The sequence below is a fragment of the Nicotiana tomentosiformis genome, chromosome 8 (genome assembly GCF_000390325.3).
Source record: "Nicotiana tomentosiformis chromosome 8, ASM39032v3, whole genome shotgun sequence".
Classification (NCBI taxonomy): domain Eukaryota; kingdom Viridiplantae; phylum Streptophyta; class Magnoliopsida; order Solanales; family Solanaceae; genus Nicotiana; species Nicotiana tomentosiformis.
The window spans coordinates 86758988-86784096 of NC_090819.1; the positions used below are offsets into that span (position 1 = coordinate 86758988).

At 38.9% G+C, this 25109-nt stretch overlaps 1 protein-coding gene across 1 annotated transcript; it reads right to left on the reverse strand.

The window, feature by feature from the left end:
* Window positions 1–20085: 20085 nt before the first annotated feature.
* On the reverse strand, window positions 20086–21907 carry LOC104104066 (probable WRKY transcription factor 40). The gene is made up of 4 exons (XM_009612053.4): window positions 21744–21907; window positions 21030–21332; window positions 20837–20953; window positions 20086–20491 (listed from the first exon to the last, which is right to left on the reverse strand). The coding sequence occupies exons 1-4, from the start codon at window positions 21822–21824 to the stop codon at window positions 20216–20218; spliced, it is 777 nt and encodes a 258-aa protein (XP_009610348.1). The 5' UTR covers window positions 21825–21907; the 3' UTR covers window positions 20086–20215.
* Between the last annotated feature and the right edge of the window lie 3202 nt (window positions 21908–25109).

A 25109-nucleotide genomic window follows, 5' to 3' on the forward strand; every position in this document is an offset into this window, starting at 1 on the left:
TTAGCTTCAGAGGATGCACGGGGTTTTCTTAAGGAGTGCCCCGGACCCAGAACGAAATCTAAAACCTCGGAAAACACTGTAAATTATTATACACGATGGATAAAGGGCCGTGATATTCGCACCTGACCGGATATCACGACGCGGATCTCACTCGATGTTGGTTACGGATCAGTAATAAACGAGAAAGGAAGAATTTTACCTTTTTTAGACTTGTACTAGGGATGAAACCCTCCTACTATATAAAGGGGAGGTTTATTCTTTTGAGACACATGGTAACACACAAATCAAGGAAATACAAATTCATTTTCCGCTTTCTAGCTACTGCAAAAGTTTTTACTTAACTATTTTATTCTTCATTCACAATTGGGTTCGAACCAAGGGTACGATTGAGGGCAAACTGCTGTTCTATATAGGTTCAGTCTAGGACGTAGCATTACAATTGGTTTGGTCATTCATTTTGTCTTTAAATCATTTATCTAATATTCTTAATTATTTGTGTTGAATCAATCCACATATCCTTAAAATCGCATACAAATTTAATTGTTATCCGATTTAAGGGTAAACAGTTTGGCGCCCACCGTGGGGGATATAAATCGCCATAACACACTCTATTTTATGCTTGTTCTTTAAAGTCTTAATTTCAGGTCAGCTTAAAAATGTCAAAATGCTCAGTCTGCCCACTTGAACGTTGACGCTAAGTTTGACCATCATGGAGAAAACAATAATCTGGTGCTAGCAACGAGGTGCCTCTTGCTGATCCAAACAGAGTCCTAGTTGCTGATCTGGTCGATGTTAACTCACCGGTGGCCATCGAAGTCAATCTGCCAACTGATCCCGAAAAGAACGTTCATAGCGCAACTACAGAATCAAAGACACGCCCCCAGCAGGGTTAAGCCCGAGCAATCCTGGGAAAACATTCAAAGAAACGAACAAATCACCGAGAGATCGGGTGAAGCTGAGCCTGGGTTCAATCCTGAAATAATGAGACCGGGTGAAACATTAACGAAGCGGGTAGAGTCAGGTTAGAAGAAAATTGAGGCCAATGACAAAAAGGTGGAAACATGCAACTCTTGGGTTGATCAAATCCCCGGAGCACCCCCGATATTGGAAGGGCCGGATTCCAAGAAATTTATCCCAAAGAGATTTTGTATGCCCGATATCCCAAAATATAACGGAACCACGGATCCGAATGAGCATGTGACCTACTATACATACACAATCAATGGGAATAACTTGGAAGATGATGAAATTGAGTCAGTGATACTGAAGAAGTTTGGGGAGACTTTGTCCAAAGGAGCGATGATATGGTATCACAACTTACTCCCAAATTCCATTGACTTGTTTGCTATGCTTGCAGATGCTTTCGTGAAGGCCCATGTCGGGGCCATCAAGGTCGAGACCAAAAAGTCTCTAACCTTTTCAAGGTTAAACAAAGAGACATTGAGATATTCAGGGAGTTCGTGTCAAGGTTCCAGATGGAATGGATGGACCTGCCTCTGGTCGCAGATGATAAGGTCGTTTCGGCATTCACTCAGGGGCTTAACCCCCGAAGCTCCTTGGCTTCACAGCAGCTAAAATAAAATTTGGTAGAGTACCCGACGGTGACTTGGGCTGACATCCACAACATGTACAAGTCGAAGCTCAGGGTCGAGGACGACCAACTCAGAGCCCCTTCTGGGTCAGTTTATCCTCTCATGGCCGACGATAGGTCTAACAGAGCCGTTGATCACGAGTCAAGGCTGGTCCGGGATAGGTACCAACCATACAGCGTGGACCGAAGGGAAAATGGGTCTGGGCATCATCCCACAAGGAACGAAAAGAGAGGCGATTGAGGGCCCAGTAGCCGAGGTCTGATGAGCAAAAATGGTTTTGACAGGACGCTCGGGAGCTGGGAAACACCGAGATTATCAAAGTATAACTTCAGCATTGATGCTGCCAGCATCGTATCAACCATCGGGCGCATCAAAGAGACCAAGTGGCCCCGACCATTGTAGTCTGACCCTACCCAAAGAGATCCTAACTTTATATGTAAGTATCACGGCACTCATGGTCACATGACCAAGGATTGCCGACAATTGAGAGAAGAAGTTGCCCGGTTGTTCAACAACGGGCACTTCTGAGAGTTTCTGAGTGATCTTTCCAAAAACCACTTCAGGAATAAGGATACCAACAAACAGGTCAAATAAGAGGAGCCTCAGCAAATCATGAACATGATCATCGGAGGGGTCGATGTCCCCCAAGGGCCAATGATAAAGCACACTAAAGTGTATATCACAAGGGAAAAATGCACCCGAGATTATGTCCCGGAGGGAACCATTTTGTTCAATGACGAGGATGGCGAAGGCATCGTGTAACCTCACAATGATGCGCTGGTAATATCCGTACTTATCAATAAATCTCGAGTTAAATGTGTGTCGGTCGATCCAGGTATCTTGGCCAACATCATCAGATCAAGGGTCGTAGAGCAATTGGGGCTACAGGACAAATAGTGCCATCAGTGAGGGTGTTGAATGAATTTAACATGGCATGTGAAACTGCTAAAGGAGAGATAAACCTACCGGTGAACACCGCCGGGACGATCCAAGAGACAAAGTTCTACATGATCGAAGGGCACATGAGGTATAACGCTCTATTCGGAAGGCCGTGGGTTCACAACATGAGGGCGGTACCCTCGACATTGCGCCAGGCGTTGAAATTCCCTATATCGGGAGGAGTCAAGACGGTCTATGGAGAGCACCCGGTCGCAAATGAGATGTTCACAGTTGGCGAGGTAATCCCTGTGCCCGCAGTTTCAACATCAAGGAATGCAGAGCCGACCAGAAAGGAAGAAATTAAATAGCAATCACTGATACCAGACTGGATCGAATCGGAGGAACGAGGAATAGACGAGGAAGATGATTACGGAGTCCCGAGATCGTTCATAGCTCCTGATGACACTGACGCCACCAAATCGAAGGTCGAAGAGTTGGAGAAAGTCATATTGATCGAACACCTACTAGATCAAAAGGTATACCTGGGCACGTGATTAACACCTGAGCTCAGGAAAAAACTCATTGATTTTCTTAACGCTAACATAGATTGTTTCGCTTGGTCCTATCTTGACATGACAGGGATCCCACCGGAGGTAACCACTCATAAGCTTAGTTTGGACCCAAAGTTCCATCTGGTTAAGCAGAAGAGGAGACCGCAGTCCGAGGTCAAGCATGTGTTCATCAAGGACGAGGTATCCAAACTCCTTAAAATATGGTCCATCCGGGAAGTTAAATACCCGGACTGGTTAGCTAATATAGTGGTAGTGCCTAAAAAAGAGAATAATCTAAGAATGCATATAAATTACAAAAATCTAAACAATGCATGCCCTAAGGATTCTTTCTCTTTGCCTAACATCGATCAGATGATCAATGCGACGACCGGACATGAGATACTCATCTTTCTCGATGCCTATTCCGAGTACAACCAAATTCGGATGGACCCGAACGATCAATAAAATACTTCTTTCTTCACTAAATTTGGAACCTAGTATTATAATGTAATGTCATTTGGATTAAAGAACACCGGTGCCACCTATCAACGCCTAGTAAACTGGATATTCGAAGAACATATAGGAAAATCAATAGAAGTTTATATTGACGATATGTTAGTCAAGTCCCTGCGAGCAGAGGACCATTTGAAACATTTGTAGGAGACCTTCGACGTACTGAAGAAAAACAATATAAAGCTGAACCTGGAGAAGTACGCGTTCGGGGTCGGATCGGAAAAATTCCTCTAGTTCATGTATCCAATCGAGGGATCGAGATCAACCCCGACAAAATCAAAGCCATAGAGGACATCACCATGGTGGACAACGTCAAGGCCGTTCAAAGATTGACCGGGCATATAGCCGCCCTGGGCAGGTTCATATCAAGGTCCTCGGACAAAAGCCAACGGATCTTCTCACTATTAAAGAAAAAGAATAACTTTTCCTAGACCCTAGAATGCCAGCAAGCTTTGGAAGAGCTCAAACGGTACCTACCGAGTGCGCCACTGTTGCACACTGCATAGGCAGATGAATAACTGTACCTCTACTTGGCAGTTTCGAGGTGGCGGTAAGTGGAGTCTTAGTCTAGGAGGAAGAGGGTACACAATTTCCTATTTACTGTGTCAGTAGAACTCTAGGCGAGGCCGAATCAAGGTATCGTCACATGGAAAAATTGACGCTCGCTTTGCTAAGAGCCTATAGAAAGCTAAAGTCGTACTTTCAATGCCACCCCATATATGTCGTGACCTCTTACACGCTAAGGAATGTCATGCACAAACCCGAGCTCTCGGACTGATTGGCCAAATGGGCCGTCAAAATTAGCGGGTACGATATCGAGTATCGACCCCGAACCACCATAAAATCTTAGATTTTTGCAGACTTCGTGGCCGACTTTACGCTGGCCTTAATATCCGAAGTCGAAAAGGAATTAGTGTTAACCTTGGGGACCATTTCGGGAATCTGGACCCTTTTCACGGACGGTGCCTCAAACCCAAAAAGGTCCGAGCTCGGCATCGTATTAAAAATACCTACGGGAAATATAGTTAGGCAATCTATTAGAACTGTGAAATTGAATAACAATGAGGCCGAGTATCAGGCCATGATTGCAGGTCTAGAATTGGCTAAAAGCCTTGGGGCCGAGGTGATAGAAGATAAGTGCGACTCCCTCATCGTGGTAAATCAAGTTAGTGGGACGTCCAAAGTAAAAGAAGAATGGATGTGAAGGTACTTGGTCAAATTGCAGGTAACCCTGCATCAATTCAGGGAATGGACTCTGCAGCACGTACCCCGATATCAGAACAACGAGGCCGATGTACTAGCTAACTTGGGATCGTCGGTCGATGCCGATGAATTCAATTTGGGAACAGTAGTGTAGCTAATGAAGTTGGTGATAAAAGAAGTCCATGCCGAAGTAAACTCAATGAGTTTAACTTGGGATTGGAGGAACAAATACATAGACTATTGAAGACCGAAAAATTGCCTTCGGATCCCAAAGAATCGAGGGCCATGCGCACTAAGGCTGCCAGATTTAGCTTGGTAGAAGGGGCATTGTTCAGGAGAACCTTTGACGGCCTGCTGGCTAGATGGTTGGGACCAGGAGAGACCGAATACGCCATGACAAAAGTTCATGAAGGCGCTTGCGGGAACCATTCGGTGGCAGAATCTTTGGTTCAGAAACTAATTAGGGCCGGTTATTACTAGACCAAAATGGATAAAGATACAAAAGGCTTCATATAGAAATGCGACGACTGCCAAAGACACGCCCCGATGATCCATCAACTGGGAGAAATGCTCTACTCGGTCTTGTCCCCGTGGCCATTTATAAAGTAGGGAATGGACATCGTCGGTCCCATGACTTGGGCACGCGATAAATCTCAGTTCATACTATTCATGACCGATTATTTTTCCAAATGGGTTGAGGCTCAAGCATTCAAAAAGGTCCGAGAGAAAGAAGTAATTGACTTTATCTGTGACCACATAATATGTCAATTTGAGATATTGGACGAGATCATTTGCGACAATGGAATACAATTCGTCGGCAGTAAGGTGAATAGATTTTCGAATATCACAAGATTAAGAAGATACTATCAACGCCTTATCACTCTAGTGGGAACGGGTAGGCAGAATTAACAAACGAGACCATACTTCAAAACCTGAAAAAGAGGTTGACCAGTGCGAAAGGTAAATGGAAGGAGATCTTGTCCGAAAACCTGTGGTCATACCGTACGACTTCAAAGTCTAGCACCGGGGCCACCCTGTTTTCCTTGGTCTATCAAGTCGAAGCCTTAATACCAGTCGAGGAGGGAGAACCGAGCCTCAGGTTTTAGTATGCGATCGAAGAGGCAAACGGCGAGGCAAAGATCATGAGCCTGGAACTATTGGATGAAAGGCGGGAGGCCGCCCTGGTCCGGTTGGCCACCCAGAAACAGCGGATAGAAAGGTATTACAACCGAAGAGCCAGCCTCTGACACTTTCAAGTCAGGGACATGGTGTTGAGGAAAGTAAGATTACACACCAGGAACCCGAACGAAGGAAAGCTGGGACCGAACTGGGAAGGATCGTATCGAGTTATCGGAATAACCGGTAGAGGCTCATATAAACTCGAAGCGGAAAATGCCATACAATTATCGAACAACTGGAATGTGACACACTTAAATCGCTACTACTACTAAGGTACAAAATCAATTACCTTTTAATCATGTTATAAATCGGACTAACCTATGCAGGTAATCGACTAAGGATGAATGTGGCTGCTAGGTCTGAAAGCACGTGTTGTACTCTTTTTCCCTTGAACCGATTTTGTCACGAAATGGGATTTTCGGCAAGGTTTTTAACGAGGCAAAAGTAAAACGTGCTACCTTAGATTTGAAGACCGGTTTCAAATCAGAATCAATGATCATTTGCTTCGAGTCAATAGTATCTGAGCCCTCACGAGTTCGACCTCAGATTAAGTCTTTAGCAAGGAAACTTTATGTGCGAAAAGCTAAGGCTTAGTGGTTAGGATTCATTATAAGGGTCAAACGGTCGTATGAACTGTGCCACCATAGTCCACTCTAGCCATGGCACAAGTTTTATGCACTTTCGATCGTGTACCTTGCACACTAAGAAATAAAAGGAATTTCCATTTCTCTTACACTTTGTTACTGCGCATTTCTTTTCTTCGATCCCGTATCCTAAAGCCTATGGGCTACCCCCACTCAGGGCCTATCGAGCCCACGGGCTACCCATACCTGGGAACTATCGAGACCACGGGCTACCCCTACTCGGGGACTATCGCCCGATGAAAATTCAGATGACCCGGGCTACCAAATCCCGGAGGCACCAAACCTATTAAGCGGTGCAAAAATATAAAAGACTACGGCCACCCTAAAAATGGCTCGGAGACGTCTGAAGTCCGTAACCATAAAGTAAGGCCCTTACGAAAATTAAAAACCTACTAAAAGGTTACCCTCGGCAAAAAACATCATCTAAAAACACTTAAGCATCTTGAAAATCTCCGATCTCACCCAGGGTTCGAAGGCACAAGAAAACAAAGTTGCATTGAAGTCGAGTTTCGTTCGAACCTCCAAAAATGAATGCCCCAGAACTACATCTAATTATATGCTAAGGCATCAAAAATAATACACGAATAAAAATTGTAAGAAAATGTTGGAAAAGTGAAGGCACGATATTACCGGAAAGGGAAAAGTTTTATATGTATTCCAAAATATATTTACAAAGGCCCGATAGAGCGGCCTCAAAATAAATAAAAAAATAAATAAGAAAAAAAACTAGAAAAATACTAAGGCATCTACGCCTGCTCTTCACCAGAACCGTTAGAACCCTCAGAGCCCTCATAACCCTCGGAGCCTTCGGGACCCTCAGGCTCATAGAGCTCCTTTGCCTCAGACTCGAGTCTCCTAGCTTCTTTAATCTCGTGCGATAGATCAAAACCTCGGGCATGGATCTCTTTGAGGGTCTCTCTCTAGGATAGCCTCTTTATGTTTTTAGTCTCGTCTTTAAGCGGGTCTCAGCCGCCTCCACATCAGCCTTGTACTATTTCCTCGGGATTAATAGAGGTTGTATCCAATTTGGACCTCAGTGCCGCATATTTGCTTTCGAGAGCATCCCGTTCCGCGACGGCCGAGCTCAGCTGTGCTCGGAGGTCATCATTCAGTCGAGACCACTTATCTGCTTTATCCTTTGCCACCCAAATTTAGTTCTTGACCGACGCCAGCTTCACTTTTGCAGCTTCCTTCTCTGAAGCCAACAGGTCCATCCTACCCTTCGGCACTTCGGTCGTGGCCTTGACCTCGTCCATCTCAGCCCGCAGCTGGTCGATTAGGTCTATCTTTTATTGGACCTGCAAAGTTGTGTTGTTAGTCACTATGACCATCTGGTCATTTTTAGATTCAAAGATCTTTACCATCTCAACCAGGTCGGCATGTTCCCGCTTCAGGGTCGAGGCCTCCTTCTGAGCTTTTTCTAGCTCGGCCTCGAGAATCGGGAGGTATTTAAGGGCTTCGTCCTGTTGCTCACTAAGAGCCCTATACATGTCCTTCTTCCAGACCTTCTCTTTGAGCTCGAACTCGAGCTGGCTAATCTCTAAGCGGTACCGGAGGAAGCTTTTATGGTGAAGCACTGAAGATTATAAAATAATGAAATTAGTAGGGGACATCAAAAACCTAAGTGGGATTCAAAAAGGGATACAAAAGGGTTAACGCCTTACTCGATTCAACGCCTGTTGCGCCTTGTTGAAGAGACTTGATGTGCCTACCTTATACATCTTTGCCTGATCCTCCTCGGTCACCAGGAATCAGAGGTAGCTGGCTGCGCCCACTGGAGCAAACAGGACCCAGCATCCTTCGGGATTGTGAGAATGACCTTTCCTTTGCATTCGGGGTCCACGCTCGAAGCGGGAAATTACTTCACTAGTTTAGGGATTGAACTCGACTCGCCAGATCCCGAAGGCACATCCTTTTTCGGAACCTCCAAATGACAAAGCCCGGAAAATCCTCCAGTGCGGCCATGGCCATGCCGTCGAAAAACGTATTGAGGGTATCATTTGGACCCTGTGCTCCCTCACATGACTTTTCTTTGCTCGCTTGGGCCTCTTCGAGCATGGACTCGGTATAGGAGGGCGTCTTCACGATGTCAATGACACAGGTTGCCTCCTTCGGAACAAGAGAGGCTTTCTGAGAGGACGCAACCTCCATTTCCCCCTCAGGTTCCTGAGTTAGAGGGGGATCGACCTCATAGTCCTCTTTCTCGATCATCTCCTGCTACCCCTTATTAAGGGTAGACCCATGAGCAACGAAGAGGTCGTCTTCTTCAGGCTCATCCCTGAGCCGGTAGAGAGAGTCAGGGTCCAATACCCTAGACTTGGTGCTCTTCTTTGGCTTTCGGACTTGGGTGGCCGCTCTCTTATTCCTCTTCACCTCAGGGTCTGGAACCCGAGGACTTTCTCTTTTTCTTCTTCTTCTCCTTCTTCGCGGAAGCCCCGGGGTGCCCCAAAACGGAGGGCTCGGCAAGCAAGGACGGATCCTCATCCTCATCCAACGGCTTGAGTTCAGTAAGAAAGAGAAAGTGTTAGCACTGTGTAAGTTAAAAGTGTGGGGATTACTATTCAGGAAAGAACCTCACCATGAGAACGGACATCTTATTTGCCATTCGAAAGTTTGCGCCATGCGCGCTCAAAACCGGGGGTTGCATCAAGAACTTGGGCAACAACTACACAACCACAAACACAGGCAATGAGAGAAATTATAAAAAGAAAGAAATACCCAAGAAAGACAATACTTACGGGATGTGTTCCACTCCTCGGGGAATGACAGAAACTCGGGGGGAATTAGGTCTTCGGGTTTCACCCCAACGAACCTCCCCTGCCAGTCTCGGTCTCGGTTCTCCTCGATGCTCGAAAAAGGAGCCTTGCTTACTCGGCGAACGAGATTGATCAGTCCCTCTCGGAAGATCCAGGGATTGTATAGGCAAAGTATATGGTCGAGGGTGAACGGAGAGGATTCAGTGTCATTCACAAAATGGTGTAAGAGGATCACGGTCCTCGAGAAGGACGGGTGGATTTTTCCAAGGCACACCTCGTACCTTTTGAAGAAAGGAAGGACTATGGGATCCACCAGGCGAGCGTGAAAGGGTAAGTGTAATACTCAGATACCATCTTCATGTGAGTGGTAATATCGTCATCGGGCTCGGGAACGACCACGTACTTACCCTCCCATTTATAGTCCGCTCAGACTACGGGTAGGGTGTTTTAGGTAACGGAGCATATGTATCTCCATGCCCTCGCACTTCGGTCTTGTTGGCTAGAGGCCTTCTAGACCTTGAAGTCATCCCCGATAGAGCAGCCCCCGAGTACAAATTTCTTCTTGGGGGGCTCCTGAGCCACCTCGAAAACGGCCACTTCGGCATCTGCGGCCTGGTGGGAAGATGAAGGGGCAACCTGTTGAGGCACTGACTTGGAAGTTTTTGCCATTATAATTTGTAAAATATAGGTCTGAAGAAAACTATGAAGATGGTACGAAGGTATGAAGGTCTATTATGAAGGTTCAAACTTGGGGGTAGAGCATACCCTGACTTCCCGGTGAAGAAAATAGAAGAAGGGCATGGACGCACGAGACTGAAATCGAGGACGAGAACCTTTCGTATCGAGACCCACGAAAGAAGAACGATGTGTTCCTCACCGGGCGTGATAAAGCAACGCTCCTCGAACTCATAACGAGTTCTAAAACCTCGAGAAATACAGTAAACGGTTACACATGACGGATAAAGGGTCATCCTTAATATTTGCACCTGACCGGATATCATGGCGCGAATCTCACTCGATGTCCGTTACGGATCAGTAATTAACGAGAAAGGAAGTTTTTTTTTTATCTTTTTTAGATTTGTACTAGGGATGAAACTCTCCTACTATATAATGGGGAGGTTTTTTCTTTTGAGGCACATGGTGACACGTGAATCAAGGCAATAAAAATTCATTTTCCGATTTCTAGCTACTGCACAAGTTCTTACTAAACTTTTTGTTCTTCATTCACGATTGGGTTCGAACCAAGGGTCCGATCATGGGCAAACTACTGTTTTATCTAGGTTCAGGCTAGGACGTAACATTACAATTAGTTTGATCAATCATTTTGTCTTTGACTCATTTATCTAATATTCTTGATTATTTGTGTTAAATCAATCCACATATCCTTAAAACCGAGTGTAAATTTGATTGTTATCTGATTTAAGGGTAAACGCAGAACATCATAGAGTTGGACATAAGCATGGTAATAGTGAAAACCTTAATACAAGAACCCTTATTGCGAGGTTTGAAGTCATCCTAACCTATTTTGTTTGGATAAATCCCCTTTTATTCCTATATATATACTTGTGTTGCTCCATACCTTGGCATCGAAGAGTTTTATTTGGGAGTGGAACTAGCTAGAATGAAAGTTCTCCTTTTTATAAGTTCGTGCAAGATAATTAAATTGACAAAAGACCATTCAAGAAAAATTTAAAAATTGAAATAAATCAATAAAGGAAAAAAAGAAAATTGCAGAGCAAAGAGAGAGAGAATTCTTATTTATTTTGGGATGAATTACAATGGAATAGAACCCCTCTATTTATAGGAAAAAAGTAATTTAGACACCAAGTAACAAACCCTAAAATCTATCTAAAATATAGACATTCACCTTAAATATAATTCTATTGATAGAAAGTGAAATAAAAAGAGTACACATGTTTAGAAATACGCCTTTTGGTTGCCTCGTTAAAAACCTTGCAAGGAAAATCAATTGGGACAAAACCTTGTAAGGGAAAAAGAGTACAACGGATATTAACTCCCCCTGATGAGAGCATCAATTCACATTTTTGAACCTTCGCATCCCAATCTTGTACGCTAGCTTCTCGAAGGTTGATGTCGGTAAAGATTTGGTGAACAAATCAGCCATATTATCACTTGAACGAATCTGTTGCACATTGATATCACCATTCTTTTGAAGATCATGTGTGAAAAATAATATTGGTGAAATGTGCTTTGTCCAATCGCCTTTTATGAATCCTCCCTTCAATTGGGTTATGCATGCTGCATTGTCTTCATACAAAATCATGGGTACTTTGTCACACTTCAAACTACATTTGTCTCGAATAAGATGTATTATAGACCTCAACCATACACATTCTCGACTTACTTCATGAATATCAATTATCTCAGCATGATTAGATGAAGTACACACAATTGATTGCTAAGTTGATTGCCAAGATATGGCAGTGCCTCCACATGTAAACACATAGCCCTTTTGAGATCGAGCCTTATTTGGGTCAGATAAATACCCAGCATCGGCATAGCCAACAAGATAGGAGCTGCAATCATTGCCATAAAATAAGCCCATATTGGTAGTCCCTTTAAGATACCGCAATATATGTTTGATTCCATTCCAATGTCTCCTTGTAGGAGCAGAGCTATATCTTGCTAAGACATTAACTGAAAACATTATGTCAGGCCTTGTAGTATTAGCAAGATACATTAGTGTACCAATTGCACTAAGATATGGTACTTCAGGACCAAGAAGCTCTTCATTCTTTTCTTGAGGTCAGAACAGATCCTTATGCACATCAAATGATTGAACAACCATCAGAGTACTTAATGGATGTGCTCCATCCATGTAAAACCGTTTCAATGCCTTTTCTATATAGGCAGATTGATGAACAAAAATCCTATTTGCAAATATAGAAATTATTTTATCTTTTCGAGATCTTTCATCTTGCATTCCTTCTTTAAATAATCAATTGCTTTTTGGAGTTTTATAGTAGTTCCAATAAGGTTTATGTCATCAACATATATCAAGTACAACAAATTCCGATGTTGTTATCTTTATGAAAACACATAGACAAATGGCATCATTTATATAACCTTTCTTTAATAAATATTCACTAAGTTGGTTATACCACATTCGTCTGGATTGCTTTAGACCATACAAAGATCTTTGCAATTTGATTGAAAACATTTCCCGGGACTTTGAATTATGTGCCTCAGGCATTTTAAATCCCTCAAGAATTTTCATGTATATTTCATTATCAAGTGAGACATAAAGGTAGGTTGTAATCACATCCATTAAATGCATGTCAAGCTTTTCATGGACAGCAAAACTAATGGGATAACGAAACGTTATTGCATCCATAACAGGTGAATATGTCTCTTCATAATCGATACCAGATGTAACGATCTGACCTGTCATTTTGAGTATTTTAGCCCCAATCCCTTATTTATTTCCTCCTCTATGTTATATTGCGGTTATGTAACTTGCCGGAGTGTTTGGTTTTGGTTTTGGGTGAGTTTCGGAGTGAAATGGGACATATAATCCCTAAGTTGGAGCTTTAAGTTGAAAGAGTTGACCGTAGTTGAGTTTGGTGTAGACGACTTCAAAATAGAGTTATGACCTTTCCAATAGCTCCGTATGGTAATTTTAGACTTAGGGATGTATCCGGATGTTGATTTGGAGGTTCGTAGGTCGTTTCGGCGTGAATTGGCGAAAGTTAAAAAGTTGAAGGTTTGGAAGATTTGGAAAGTGTGACTGGGAGTTGATTTTATTGATATTGGGGTCGGTTTTCGATTTCGGAAGTTGGAATAGGTCCGTCATGTCATTTACAACTTATGTGCAAAGTTTGAAGTCAATCAGAGTTGTTTTGGCATGAATCAGAATTATTTTGGGAATTCGAAAGTTCATAGTTTCATAGGATTGAATTGGGTTGTAATTCATAGAATCGATGTTATTTAATGTGATTTTTGGCCTTGAGTAGGCCCATTATGTGTTTTGAAACTTGTTGGTATATTCAGACGGGGTACCGGAGGCACCGGGTGATTCAGATCAAATTTGGACTTGAGTGATTGCTGAAGATGGGTTGTGTCTAGTGTAATCGCACCTACGCACTTTGGGCCGCAGGTGCGGCACCACAGAAGCGGCCTTCGAGCCACAAAAGCGAGTTTTCCTTGCCCAGTTGGGACCGCAAGTGCGGTCAATGGCACACAGAAGCGAGCACGCAGGTGCGACTGACCTTACGTAGATGCGGTTGCGCATATGGGTTCCACAGGTGCTAGCCTTCAGAGCCTAAGTTGGAATCGCACCTGCGATGGAATTTTCGCAAGTGCGACGTCACATATGCGACCCCAGGCCCGCAGAAGCGAGGATCGCTGGGCAGATAAGGGGTATTCAAGGGTTTGAGTTTCATTTTCATATTTTGGACCTAGCGAGCTTGGTTTGTGATGATGTTTCGAGAATATTTCAAGGAAATTATTGGGGTAAGTGATTATAACCTGGATTTGACTATATTTCATGAATCTATTATTATTTTCATCATCTAATTAGTGATTTGAGTTGGAAATATGGGGGGAAATTATGAAAACTTCCTAGACTAAATTTTGGGGTTTTGAAAGGAGATTTGAGTATTTCTTTAATGGTTGGACTCATTATCGAATGGGTGTTTGGATTTTTATAATTTTGGTCGGGTTCCAAGATTCGAGCCTGGGTTGACTTTTTGTTTCTTTGCAAAGATCGTAACTTTATTGTTTGAAATAGTTTCCTATAGTTTATATTTATGGTATGAAGTTGTTTTGGCTAGATTCGAGTCGTTCGGAGTTGGATAATCGAGGAAAAGACTTACTAGTGGATTGAGTTAGCGTGTTTTGAGGTAAGTGTTTTGCCTAACTTTGTGTGGGGGAATAACTCTTTAGGATTGGTATTGTTTGTGATAAGTGTGATGTGTGGAAGCTGTGTACGCAAGGTAATGAGTGTGTATACAGACTAAAATATAGAAATTTATATATTTTAGCTATGTAGATTCCTTTCATGCCTTAATTGAGTTATCTTAACATGTTATATCCGTCATCATTAGTCTATCTTCACATGCTCTACTTGTCTTATCTCTTACTTGTTAATTGCTTTACATGTTAGTTGAAGTTCTTGTTTCCTCTATTCCTTACTCATTATTTAACCGTTGAATTCTATACTTGGAGTTGTTATTCTTGGGATATCTTGTTGTTGAAATTGGTATTGAGTTACAAAGGCCGTGATTCACATTGAGGCAATGTTTTAAGTTGTGAAATATTATTCTTATTGAGTTGTTACAAAGGCCGTGATTCACATTGAGGCAATGTGTTAAGTTGTGAAATATTATTCTTATTGAGTTATTCACTCCCAGTTGTTATTGTAGAGACTCTTGTGTACATTGTAGTTGAGTCATGGGCTATTTATTATAAAAAAAAAACCGTTATTATTTATTTCTTTGGCAAGTTGTAATATTGGACACTTGAGGTGCGATTTGTGATACATTGTGATATTGATACACATGCGGTGTTATAAGGTTTTGGGGTTGAAACGCATGTTGTGAGATAAGGTGAGCTTGATACGCGCATTACTAGTAGGGGAACTACTTAAAGCCACGCGGTGTGATAAGGTGGGCTAAAACGCGGGATGCTATTTCGGGAAGAAAATAATTTTTAAAACTAAATACAAGGCTCCCGCGACTATATAAGGAAAGATTGTGAATTTTTTTGTAATTTGAGACTACGAGACGGTACCTCGGTAGTGACTCTTGTTGATACTTCTCTATTACTTCACTAGTGTTTGGTTGCTTTGTTTTCCTTGGCATAACATCTTCCTTGTTTTCCTCCGTGATGCATTATTTTCTTTAGTTCAGTGTAGTTAGTCTCGGTGCATTTCTTACTTGTTTCATTTCCATTGTTATTTTTATTATATTGTTAAGTACTCGTTCTGTTTCTTATTTATTACAGTAGAGCCTTGTCCTGACCTCGTAACTACTCTACCGAGGTTAGGCTTCGCAATTATTGTGTACCGTTGTGGTATACTTATGCTACGCTTTTGCACATCTTTTTGTGCAGATCCAGGTACCTCCTACCAGTCCAGGCACTAACGAGACGAGTTCGGCTTTGGAGACTTCAAGGTATACTTGCCAGCGTCCGCAGGCCTCGGAGTCCCCCTCTATCTAGTTTGTTATATTTCTTCCTTTATAGACACATCGTTGTATATGGATGATCAGTACTTATTTGTAAAGCTTGTGAGTTGTTATCACCGGGTTTTGGGAAGTTGTATATACTGAATTGCGGAGTTTATTTTATACTAGTTGTTGAGTTATTGATACTTTAATTATTATTATTTTTTTTATATTTTGCATGAATGTTAGGCTTACCTAGTCTTAGAGACTATGTGCCATCACGACATCCTACAGAGAAAAATTGGGGTCGTGACACCAGGCCTTGGTTAAAATTTTTGTGCAACAAGGCGTGCCTTATGTCTTTGTATCTTATTTTTCTCATTTCTTTTACGTACAAAGACCCATTTATAGCCAACAAGCTTAACACCATTAGGTGTTTGGACTACAGACCCAGAAACTTCACGTTTCGCAAGCGAATCCAACTCAATTGGATTATTTCTTGCCATTTTGGCCAATCACGTCTTTGTCGACATTCTCCAACAGAATGAGGTTCAAGATCATCACTATCTTGTATAATTCTAGATGCAACATTATATGCAAAGACAGAATCTACCACTATATCCAATCGATTCAAATTTGTCTCAATATCGATTAAGTTATTTTATAGTTCCTTGTTTTCTTGAGTCTCAGGCTCAGTGATTTCCTCATGAATCTCAAGATCGATTAAATCATGAATTTCTTTATGAGATTCTTTCATAGTGTCATCTTCATCATTTATTTATTTTTCTAGGATTTCGATCCTTAGAACCCAATGGTCTGCCACGTTTTAGGCGTGCTGTTGACTCATTAGCTGTGACATTAGAAGATTATCCAACAGGGATATTAATACGAATTGGTACATTCTCTGCAGGGGTATGTGATTTTGTTATTCTTTTTAGATCCGTAAATGCTTCTGGCATTTGATTTGCTATTTTCTACAAATAAATAATCTTTTGTACCTCTTTTCACAAATGGAGGCACGTGGATCAAGATGAGACAATAATGAATTTTTTCACAAAATTTCCCGTTGGATTTCACTATTTTCTCCCCCTAATTTTGGAAAAAATGCCTCATCGAATAGACAATCTGCAAATTGAGCAGTGAACAAATTCCCGTTAATGTTTCGAGGTAGAGAATAATGGAGGGCGATTCAAACCCAACATATATTCCTAACTTTCTTTGGGGAACCATCTTGGTGCGATATGGCTGTGCTGCAGGCACATATACTGCGCATCTAAAAATTATTAAATGGGATATGTTAGGTTCATGACCCAAAACTGGAAATATTTATAGTAATTTATCGGTCTGAGACGAACTAGCATTGTTGCATGCAAAATGGCATGACCCCAAACAGAACTGGAAAACCTCATTTTCATAAGTAACGGTCTTGCTATTAATTGCAGATGTTTAATCAGAGATTCTGCAAAGCCATTTGGAGTGTGAACATGAGCTATAAGATGTATTATTTTTATCCCAATTGATAAGCAATAATCATTAAATATTTGGGATGAAAACTCAGCAGCATTATCAAGTCGAATAGACTTAATTGGATTATCGGGAAACTGTGCCCGTAATCGAATTATTTGTGCCATTAATTTTGCAAACGCGAGGTTTCGAGATGATAATAGGCACACATGAGACCATCTAGAAGATGCATCTATTAAGACCATAAAATATCTAAACGACCCACTAGGTGGGTGAATAGGTCCACAAATGTCCCCTTGTATACATTCCGAAAAAGCAGGGGACTCAATTCCATCATTTGTTGGCGATGGTCCAATAATTAACTTGCCTTGATAACAAGAAGTACAAGAAAAATTATTATTTAAAAGAATCTTTAAATTCTTTAATGGGTGCCCATTTGAGTTTTTTATAATTCATCTCATCATAATTGATCCAGGATGTCCCAATCGATCATGCCAAAATACAAAAGTATTAGAATTAGTAACCTTTTGGTTTACGATGTGCCCCAATTGTACTAATTCTTGTCCAATACAGGCCACAAGATAAAGATGGACTTCTCGATCACCCTTTTCTGGCCAGAGACATTCTTGGTATCGATGAGATATTCAAGATTATTCTCATCTATTGTCTCAATATGATATCCATTTCGGCAGATATCTTTAAAACTCAACATGTTCCTCTTGGACTTGGAGGAGAACATTGCATTATCTATGATAAGTATTGTTCCCCTAGGCAGAGTTATAATAGCTCTTCCAGAGCCTTCAATTAGATTACTACTACCAGAAATTTTAGTAACATCTGCCTTACACATACTTAAATGAGAGAAATATTTCTTCTTTTTGAATATTGTATGTGTGGTACATGAATCAATTAAACAAATATTTTTACAATTAAACTTTGATCCAAGTTTGCTTTGAGAGATATCCATATTTGCTTCCCATGGTTTGATATACAAAAGAAATATATGAATAGACATTTCAGAGAGAAAAAAATAAAGTTAAATCAATGATTCAATAATAATTTTTTAACGCAATTTCGAGCAATCTCTGATTATGATACAAATAATTACTAATTTTTTTTAAACTCTAAATACATCCATAGAACAAGTACCATGAAGATGGATATTGGCGAAATATGTAAAATTAGTAACCAGTTATTTAGTGCTTAATTACTAGTCCAATCCTGTTATCTGATCTGCCGTAAAATTAATTCCAGTAGCTCTTAATATTTTCTATAGCAACATTAAATTCAAAAGCCATTTGGGTCTAATATATGCAAATATCCAAAGGGAAGGAATTTATGTTAACCTCATATACGTGTATTGTCAACTAGATCAGAAACCAAGGATACCAATGCAAGTAATGCAACTAAGCACCTTAATGGTAAAAGAACGAAAGCATACAAAATATAGTCAGCATTTCACATTAATATGAAATTGTTTTAGTTATCAAGGTCTCAGCAAGAAACATTGGCTGAATATGCAAGAGATTGTAAACCAATAGTCAACTCGCATGACGAATAAGGCGAACTCAAACATTGTTAAAAAAAACACTACACCTATATTTAATCAAAACGAACTAAAACTATTTCATAAATAAATGATACTAATGATTACTACTCACGTAAAGAACTGTGATTACAGGATATTTATTCACTAGCTATTACGATTAGGCAAAAATAAAAATCAAATTAATCAATTATCTTTAATCACGGATCCATCACCGATCAAATGGTCTATTTTTTAATGAGGGTGCTCAAAGAAGTCTGTCGCATCCAAGTGGGTGATGTCAAATTCATTGTCATAGACAAAATTAGCTTAAGGACATTTATTCTTTAGAGATGCTTGATAAAATTCAACCAAATGTCCTGGTGTACAACAATACTTGCCCAATGCCCTTTTTCACCGCAACAATAGCATTCAGTTTCTGAACCCTTTGCTTTTGGCTTCTCATCTTTCCCTTTTCACTTGTGGTAGTTATTTTTCTTTGGGAGATAATTAATACCAGGAAAACTTCTTCCTTGGACACGGCCACAAACAGGGCCACGACTTTTTTCACGCTTAGCATAATGGGAATACACCTCATCCACTTCGGGCAATGGTGTAGACCCAGTGGGTCGATTATCGTGACTTCTCATGAGCAAGTCATTATTTCGTTCAGCCTCAAGGAGAAGAGAAATCAACTCAGAGTACTTCTTGAAACCTTTCTCTCTGTACTGCTGTTGCAGGACCATATTGGAGGCATGAAATGTTGTGAATGTTTTTTCAAGCATATCATAGTCAGTGATAATATCTCTACAATTTAAAAGTAATTCTAAACATCGCTGAATTGTATTTAGAAACAGACTTAAAGTCTTGGATCCTCAGATGAGCCCAATCATATCGTGCTTGTGGAAGTGTGACCAACTTTAAGTTGTCATGTCTTTCCTTTAAGCCATTCCACAAAACAAGTGGATCTTTGACTGTGAGATATTTCTATTTTCAACCCTTCATCAAGGTGATGGCACAAAAAAATGAAGGCCTTAGTACAGACTTGGGTAGATGCTTTAGTTTTATCTTTAATGGTGTCTCCAAGACCCATAGCATATAAATGGATTTCAGCATCCAACACCCATGACATAGAGTTCTTTCCCGAAATTTTAAGGGCAATGAATTTTCTTTTTATAATATCAGTCATAATTAAAAGAGGAGAAAAATTATACCTTAGTCGTCTCAAAGAGCTTCTTGAGACGGTAAAATCTCGTACTGATAATGTGAAATAAAACAATAAAGGAAAAGAAGAATATTGCAGAAAAGAGAGAGAGAGAGAGTTTTTATTAATTTTGGGATGAATTACAATGGAATAAAACCTCTCGAAAAAAGTGACTTAGCCACCAAGTAAGAAAGCCTAAAATTTCTCTAAATATAGACATTCACCTTAAATACAATTCTATTTATAACAAAAATCATTTATAACGGTTTTTCTTTTTTATATGTCATGTAAACTTATGCGATTATGGCGTATATATTTATGAATCAATCCTAACATCTGCTCCCAAGATTGACTTTACAGAATACTAAAGACAATATTTTGCCCTATATATATTGTCTTTACTGTTCCGTAAATTTATTCTAGTACAGGCCAAATATTAGGAAAATAGAACTAAGAAACAGTTATTATAGCAAAGAAAACATCCTTTCAAAATGGTAAATTTAGATTAGGTTCATTTCAATCTCAATGAAAAAACAGAAACCGTCTGAGTAACTGTAACTTTGCTTCATTTGAAACCTAATTAATCATATTCAAAAAAATTCCCGGAGATGGCTGCAGCAACTGCAGCTGTGAAACTAGGGTTCTCGGTCAAGGAAGATGCCATTTGTGCGACTAAATCTTGCTGTAGTGAAGTTGTGTCAATGTCTTCCATGAATTTGTTCAGAAATGTAGGATTTGTTGTAACATTTTGGTTAATTAATGGCACTGTAACTTGAGCTTGGGATGGGAGAGGATGGTTGTGCTCCCCCTCATATGTAGCTACTAAAACTGATGGATCTTCAACACTTCTTTGCACCTACAAATTGAGTTTCATTCATTTAGTGGAAAAAAAAACTAATACAGTAATATTATATGATTTTTCTAGTCTAAGTGTGAGTATAAGAATAGGGTAAAACTTACATGCACTCAAGTTTATATCAAATCACACAATTTAATGTTAACAGTTTATAATAATACATTTCGTTTAATCATGGTCAAATGATATATGTTTGTATGAAAATCATAATGTCTTTCCTTTACCGATTTGGTGTAACATCGAGTGTAGATAAATTTTTACCTATGAAAATTTACCACCAGAGTACATTCATAATATTCTTTTACGCATTTAGTCAAATTAAGAAGATTGGTTGCATGAACTGACCTTCTTCTTGACTGGGCATGATGGTGCAAAAGAACACTTATAGTAGGCTCTAGGTGAAGGGTTATCTCTTGTGACTTTTTGACCATATTTTCTCCAGTGATATCCATCTTTCACCACCTGAAAATCGGACCCAAAAAACAAATTTAATAAGATATTACGAGAGTTTATACTCGAAATTTGAAATCAGACTTACTGCACTTTGATCGGAGGGAGTAGTTTTTACACAAACAGTTGAAACATTGGTTCTGATTTCCCTTGGCCTCTTAGGTGATGCTTCTTCAAATATGATTTCTGAATTAGCACAACTGTGATCATCTTCAGCCTTTCTTTTTCTTGATAATAATTTGGAATTGTGATCCTCTGAGTTGTGTTTTTGCAGCAATTCAATTAGGTGAGTTTGCAAGGAATTGTAGTTCTCACACAAAGTTGTTAGTATTGTTGTTAGCTTCTTATTCTCCTCTTTCATCCTAATCAACTCTTCATCCAATATCTCATGCTGCAAATATCAAATTCCTTTATAAGATATCCAAAAACAAAAAAGTAAGGGGTCGTTTGGTACGCGGACTAAATTATCCCGCAATTATAATCCTCGGATTATAATCCATGGACTAATTTATCCCACCTGGAAGGTAGGATAAAGTAATTCCAAGTTTGATGGGATAAGGTGGAATATATCAAGTCTGGGATTAAATTGATACTATGTTTGTTAGCACTATAAATTTGTCCTCGAATAAATTTATATCGCCAATCAATAAATTTAACCCCACACCTTATCTCGTGTACCAAACGATCCCTAATTCCATAAAAGACCGATTCTACAATACTAAGTAAAATTTGTGTAATAATAATAATAATAATAAACAAACAAATAAAAATATTTGTTTTGACGAAAGAATAATCTACCAACCGGAATTCTATTGATGGTCTGCAATGAAGGTTTTGTGTTAAGGTCAATAGTAAAAGACTTGTCCCCAGAACTTGTATCCATTGAATCCAATTTTTCTTCCTTCTTTATCTTCGTTGATTGGTTTTTTGGATGAAAGGTATGAAAAGATTAATTGGGTAAGATGGGCTATTTATAAGGGAGAGAGTGGAAGTAGTTAAATTAAATTCATGTTTTGAAATGGAAGAGAAAGTGCCAGGAAATTGAGTGTCTATAAAAGACATTAATGATAATTGCTTATTCGAAGACTTCACTATCGGAGTGGCCATATAGAAAGACTTGGTGAAAATGAATAGTACTTTCAAGAAAGTGTATATTCAAGTCTTGGTCAATTTTCAATTTAATTGCTTAACAATTGTTTGAATAGTACCCCGGGAATTTTTTTTTAATAATCCCTTTTAATTTTAAATTCAAAATTAATCATCTTTTTATATCTTTGAGCTAGGGGTCTCTTTTTCAGTTTTAGACATTATGTTGTCGAGCTATTCCGTTCGTCAGTTTTTTAATCACTTAAATCCAAAAAAACCAAGCTTGTGATTTTGTTTATCCGTAAAATGGTATAATTGAATTTATACGTGGTTTATAGACAAACGAATCGATTTGATCCCAAAATGACAAATATTTTAAAATAAAATACAAAACTTAGCATTGAAATCGAGATGAGATAACAGATAACTTGATTCCGGGAGCAGAGCTTCCGAAGACAGCAGTAATAACAATAATAAGCGAAAAATAAAATGTTATTGAACTTAGAATAATGTGTATAGCATAAGTTTGTGAGAAAATTTTCCTCTTTCAATGGTTATTGAAATACCTATTTATAGTGACACATAGGGAACAAGGTCCTAAGATCAAGCCCCTTTTTAAATGACAATTATGGGGACCATTGAAAAATATGTAGGTAGGCTATGAATGTCATATTCTCTATAACGGACTATGTATTTAATACTGCAGAATATTCTTCATTGAATGCTATCGGGTGACAGACATTCATTTGTCTTCATGAGCAACATTCCCTTCGGGGGCTTCCCGGTGCCAACCAAGATTGCTGCCTCCGGTCTTGACTTCCACCTGTCTCACTTTTCATCTATCTTTGATTTCATCTGTCGCTCTATTATATGAGCATTTAATATGAACCGATTTTACTCGATACAGATTCTTTGGTCACAAATTTCTAACATTATTTTGGTAACTAATAATTTTAACGTTATTCCGTGATGTATTTAATTAGCTAATTGTGTTTCAGAAGATGAATGATATCATTCAATAAGAATATGTATAAATGTCAAAGTTGGAGGAATTCAAGAATACCGTTCAATTATCTGATCGGTACACTAGAAAGATGCAAGCAAATGTATGAATGATAATTATGAAAGGTTTTGTGTGGGAATGTAATGAAATTAATTCATAGCCGAAATCTTGAGTTTGAAAGAGCCAACTCAAGGTTTGTTAGTAACTTCGATAACCTGATTTCTTATGAGTTTCCCCAAAAATATTCTATTTTACAATTGTGCATTTTTCATTTGGAATAAACAATATAGGGAAATTGGCAAATTTGACGTTTGGACATAAGAATTGTAAATTTTCAAGGGAAATTGTTTTTTTGAAGTGAAATGGTATTTGAAATTTAGAGTTGTATTTGGACATGAATATAATTTTGGATTGTTTTTGAAGTTTTGTGAGTGATTTGAGTGAAAATTTTGAAAATAGTTTTTTGAAATTTTTTAAAATTTCGAAAATTTTCAAAATATATCTTCAAGTGAAAATTGAAATTTTTATGAACAAACGTTGATTTCGAAAAAACATAAAAAAAATTGAAAAAAAAAATTTCTTATGTCCAAACAGCTCTACATGAGATTGTTTAGATTTGTGTTCTATTAATTGTTGGGGTCAAATCTAACGTTGCAATTACAAAATTGGACTTGATTTGCCTTTATTGGCCTTTATTGACTGATGGCAGAAGCTTAGTCACTAATAAAATAGTACCTTGTGATGCCACGTGTCCCACATGCAGGCCTTTTTTATAAGAGTTCCGAACCAAAATATTACTTTTTTTTTTTTACTCAAAACACAAAAATAAATAAAAAAATAACTAATGATCAATTTATATATAACGCATGTGTTCAATGCGCTATACTTTAACGGTACATTTGTCCGTTAAGATATAGCGTATGTGTTGCATACTCTATATTTGAATTTTAAATTGGCGAATAATATATATATATATATATATATATATATATAGCGCATATACAAGATGCGCTATACCAGAAGTTGAAAAAACAGGTGTTATATTTGAATTTTAAATTGGCAGGCAATATATATATATATATATATATATATATATATATATAGCGCATATACAAGATGCGTTATACCAAAAGTTAAAAAGACGGGTAGGTATAGCGCATCCTATATATGCACTATACCTATATAAAATATCGGATCAGTCTTCTTCCCCGACCAGACAGAACAAAAAGCAACAAAAATGCCCTCCCCGCCCCCCCAATTTTTAACCAAAAATCTCGATTGGAGCCCACCCGTCCCCTAAAAATTGTGTCTTCTCCTTATTTTAGCAATCTAACACTAGATCTAAGGCGTTGGTGTGTAGTGGATCTCATCTATTGCTCGTTTCGGATCCCAAATCATCAGTTTTTCATATTTCAAAAAATATTAAATCGAGGTATTCCGACTTACTTTTTGGTAAAACTCATGTATATAAATGCTTATCAGTTATTGTTTACTGTGTTGTATGTTTTTTTGTGATCGTTTTATGATTTAATTAATTTTTTTATTTTTATCCGGATTAGTTTATTTATGTGCTAAAAACTTAGTAAGAATATATATTGTTATTTTATGAATAATTATTGTTATATGTAATTTTATTGTTGTACGTATATTAATATGTGACTCTATTATTGTTTAGTGCCCTTTAGTGTTATGTTGTGCCTTTAATTGTTATGTAGTGCCCTTTAATGTAGTAAAACTGATAATAAATTTTAGCATATGGTATAGTTGACTTTGTTTATGGCCATTTAGAGTAGTGTTACTTTAGTGCTCTTTAAGATTCCGTAGTGTAGAATAAAAACTACGTGCTCTCCTTAACAAACTTGGCTAGCGTACTCAATTATGGATTTAATGTATTAGTAGATAATTATCATATATTAGATATGAATCATAAAATAATCAGTTGACGTTACAAAAGAGACGTTGCCGGAAAATTTGGGCAAAATATGATAGTTAACAAACAAATTGTTACGAATGAAGTAAATTCAATATTATTTACTATTAAGTTTGTTATTTTTTATATGAATAATTATTGAATATATC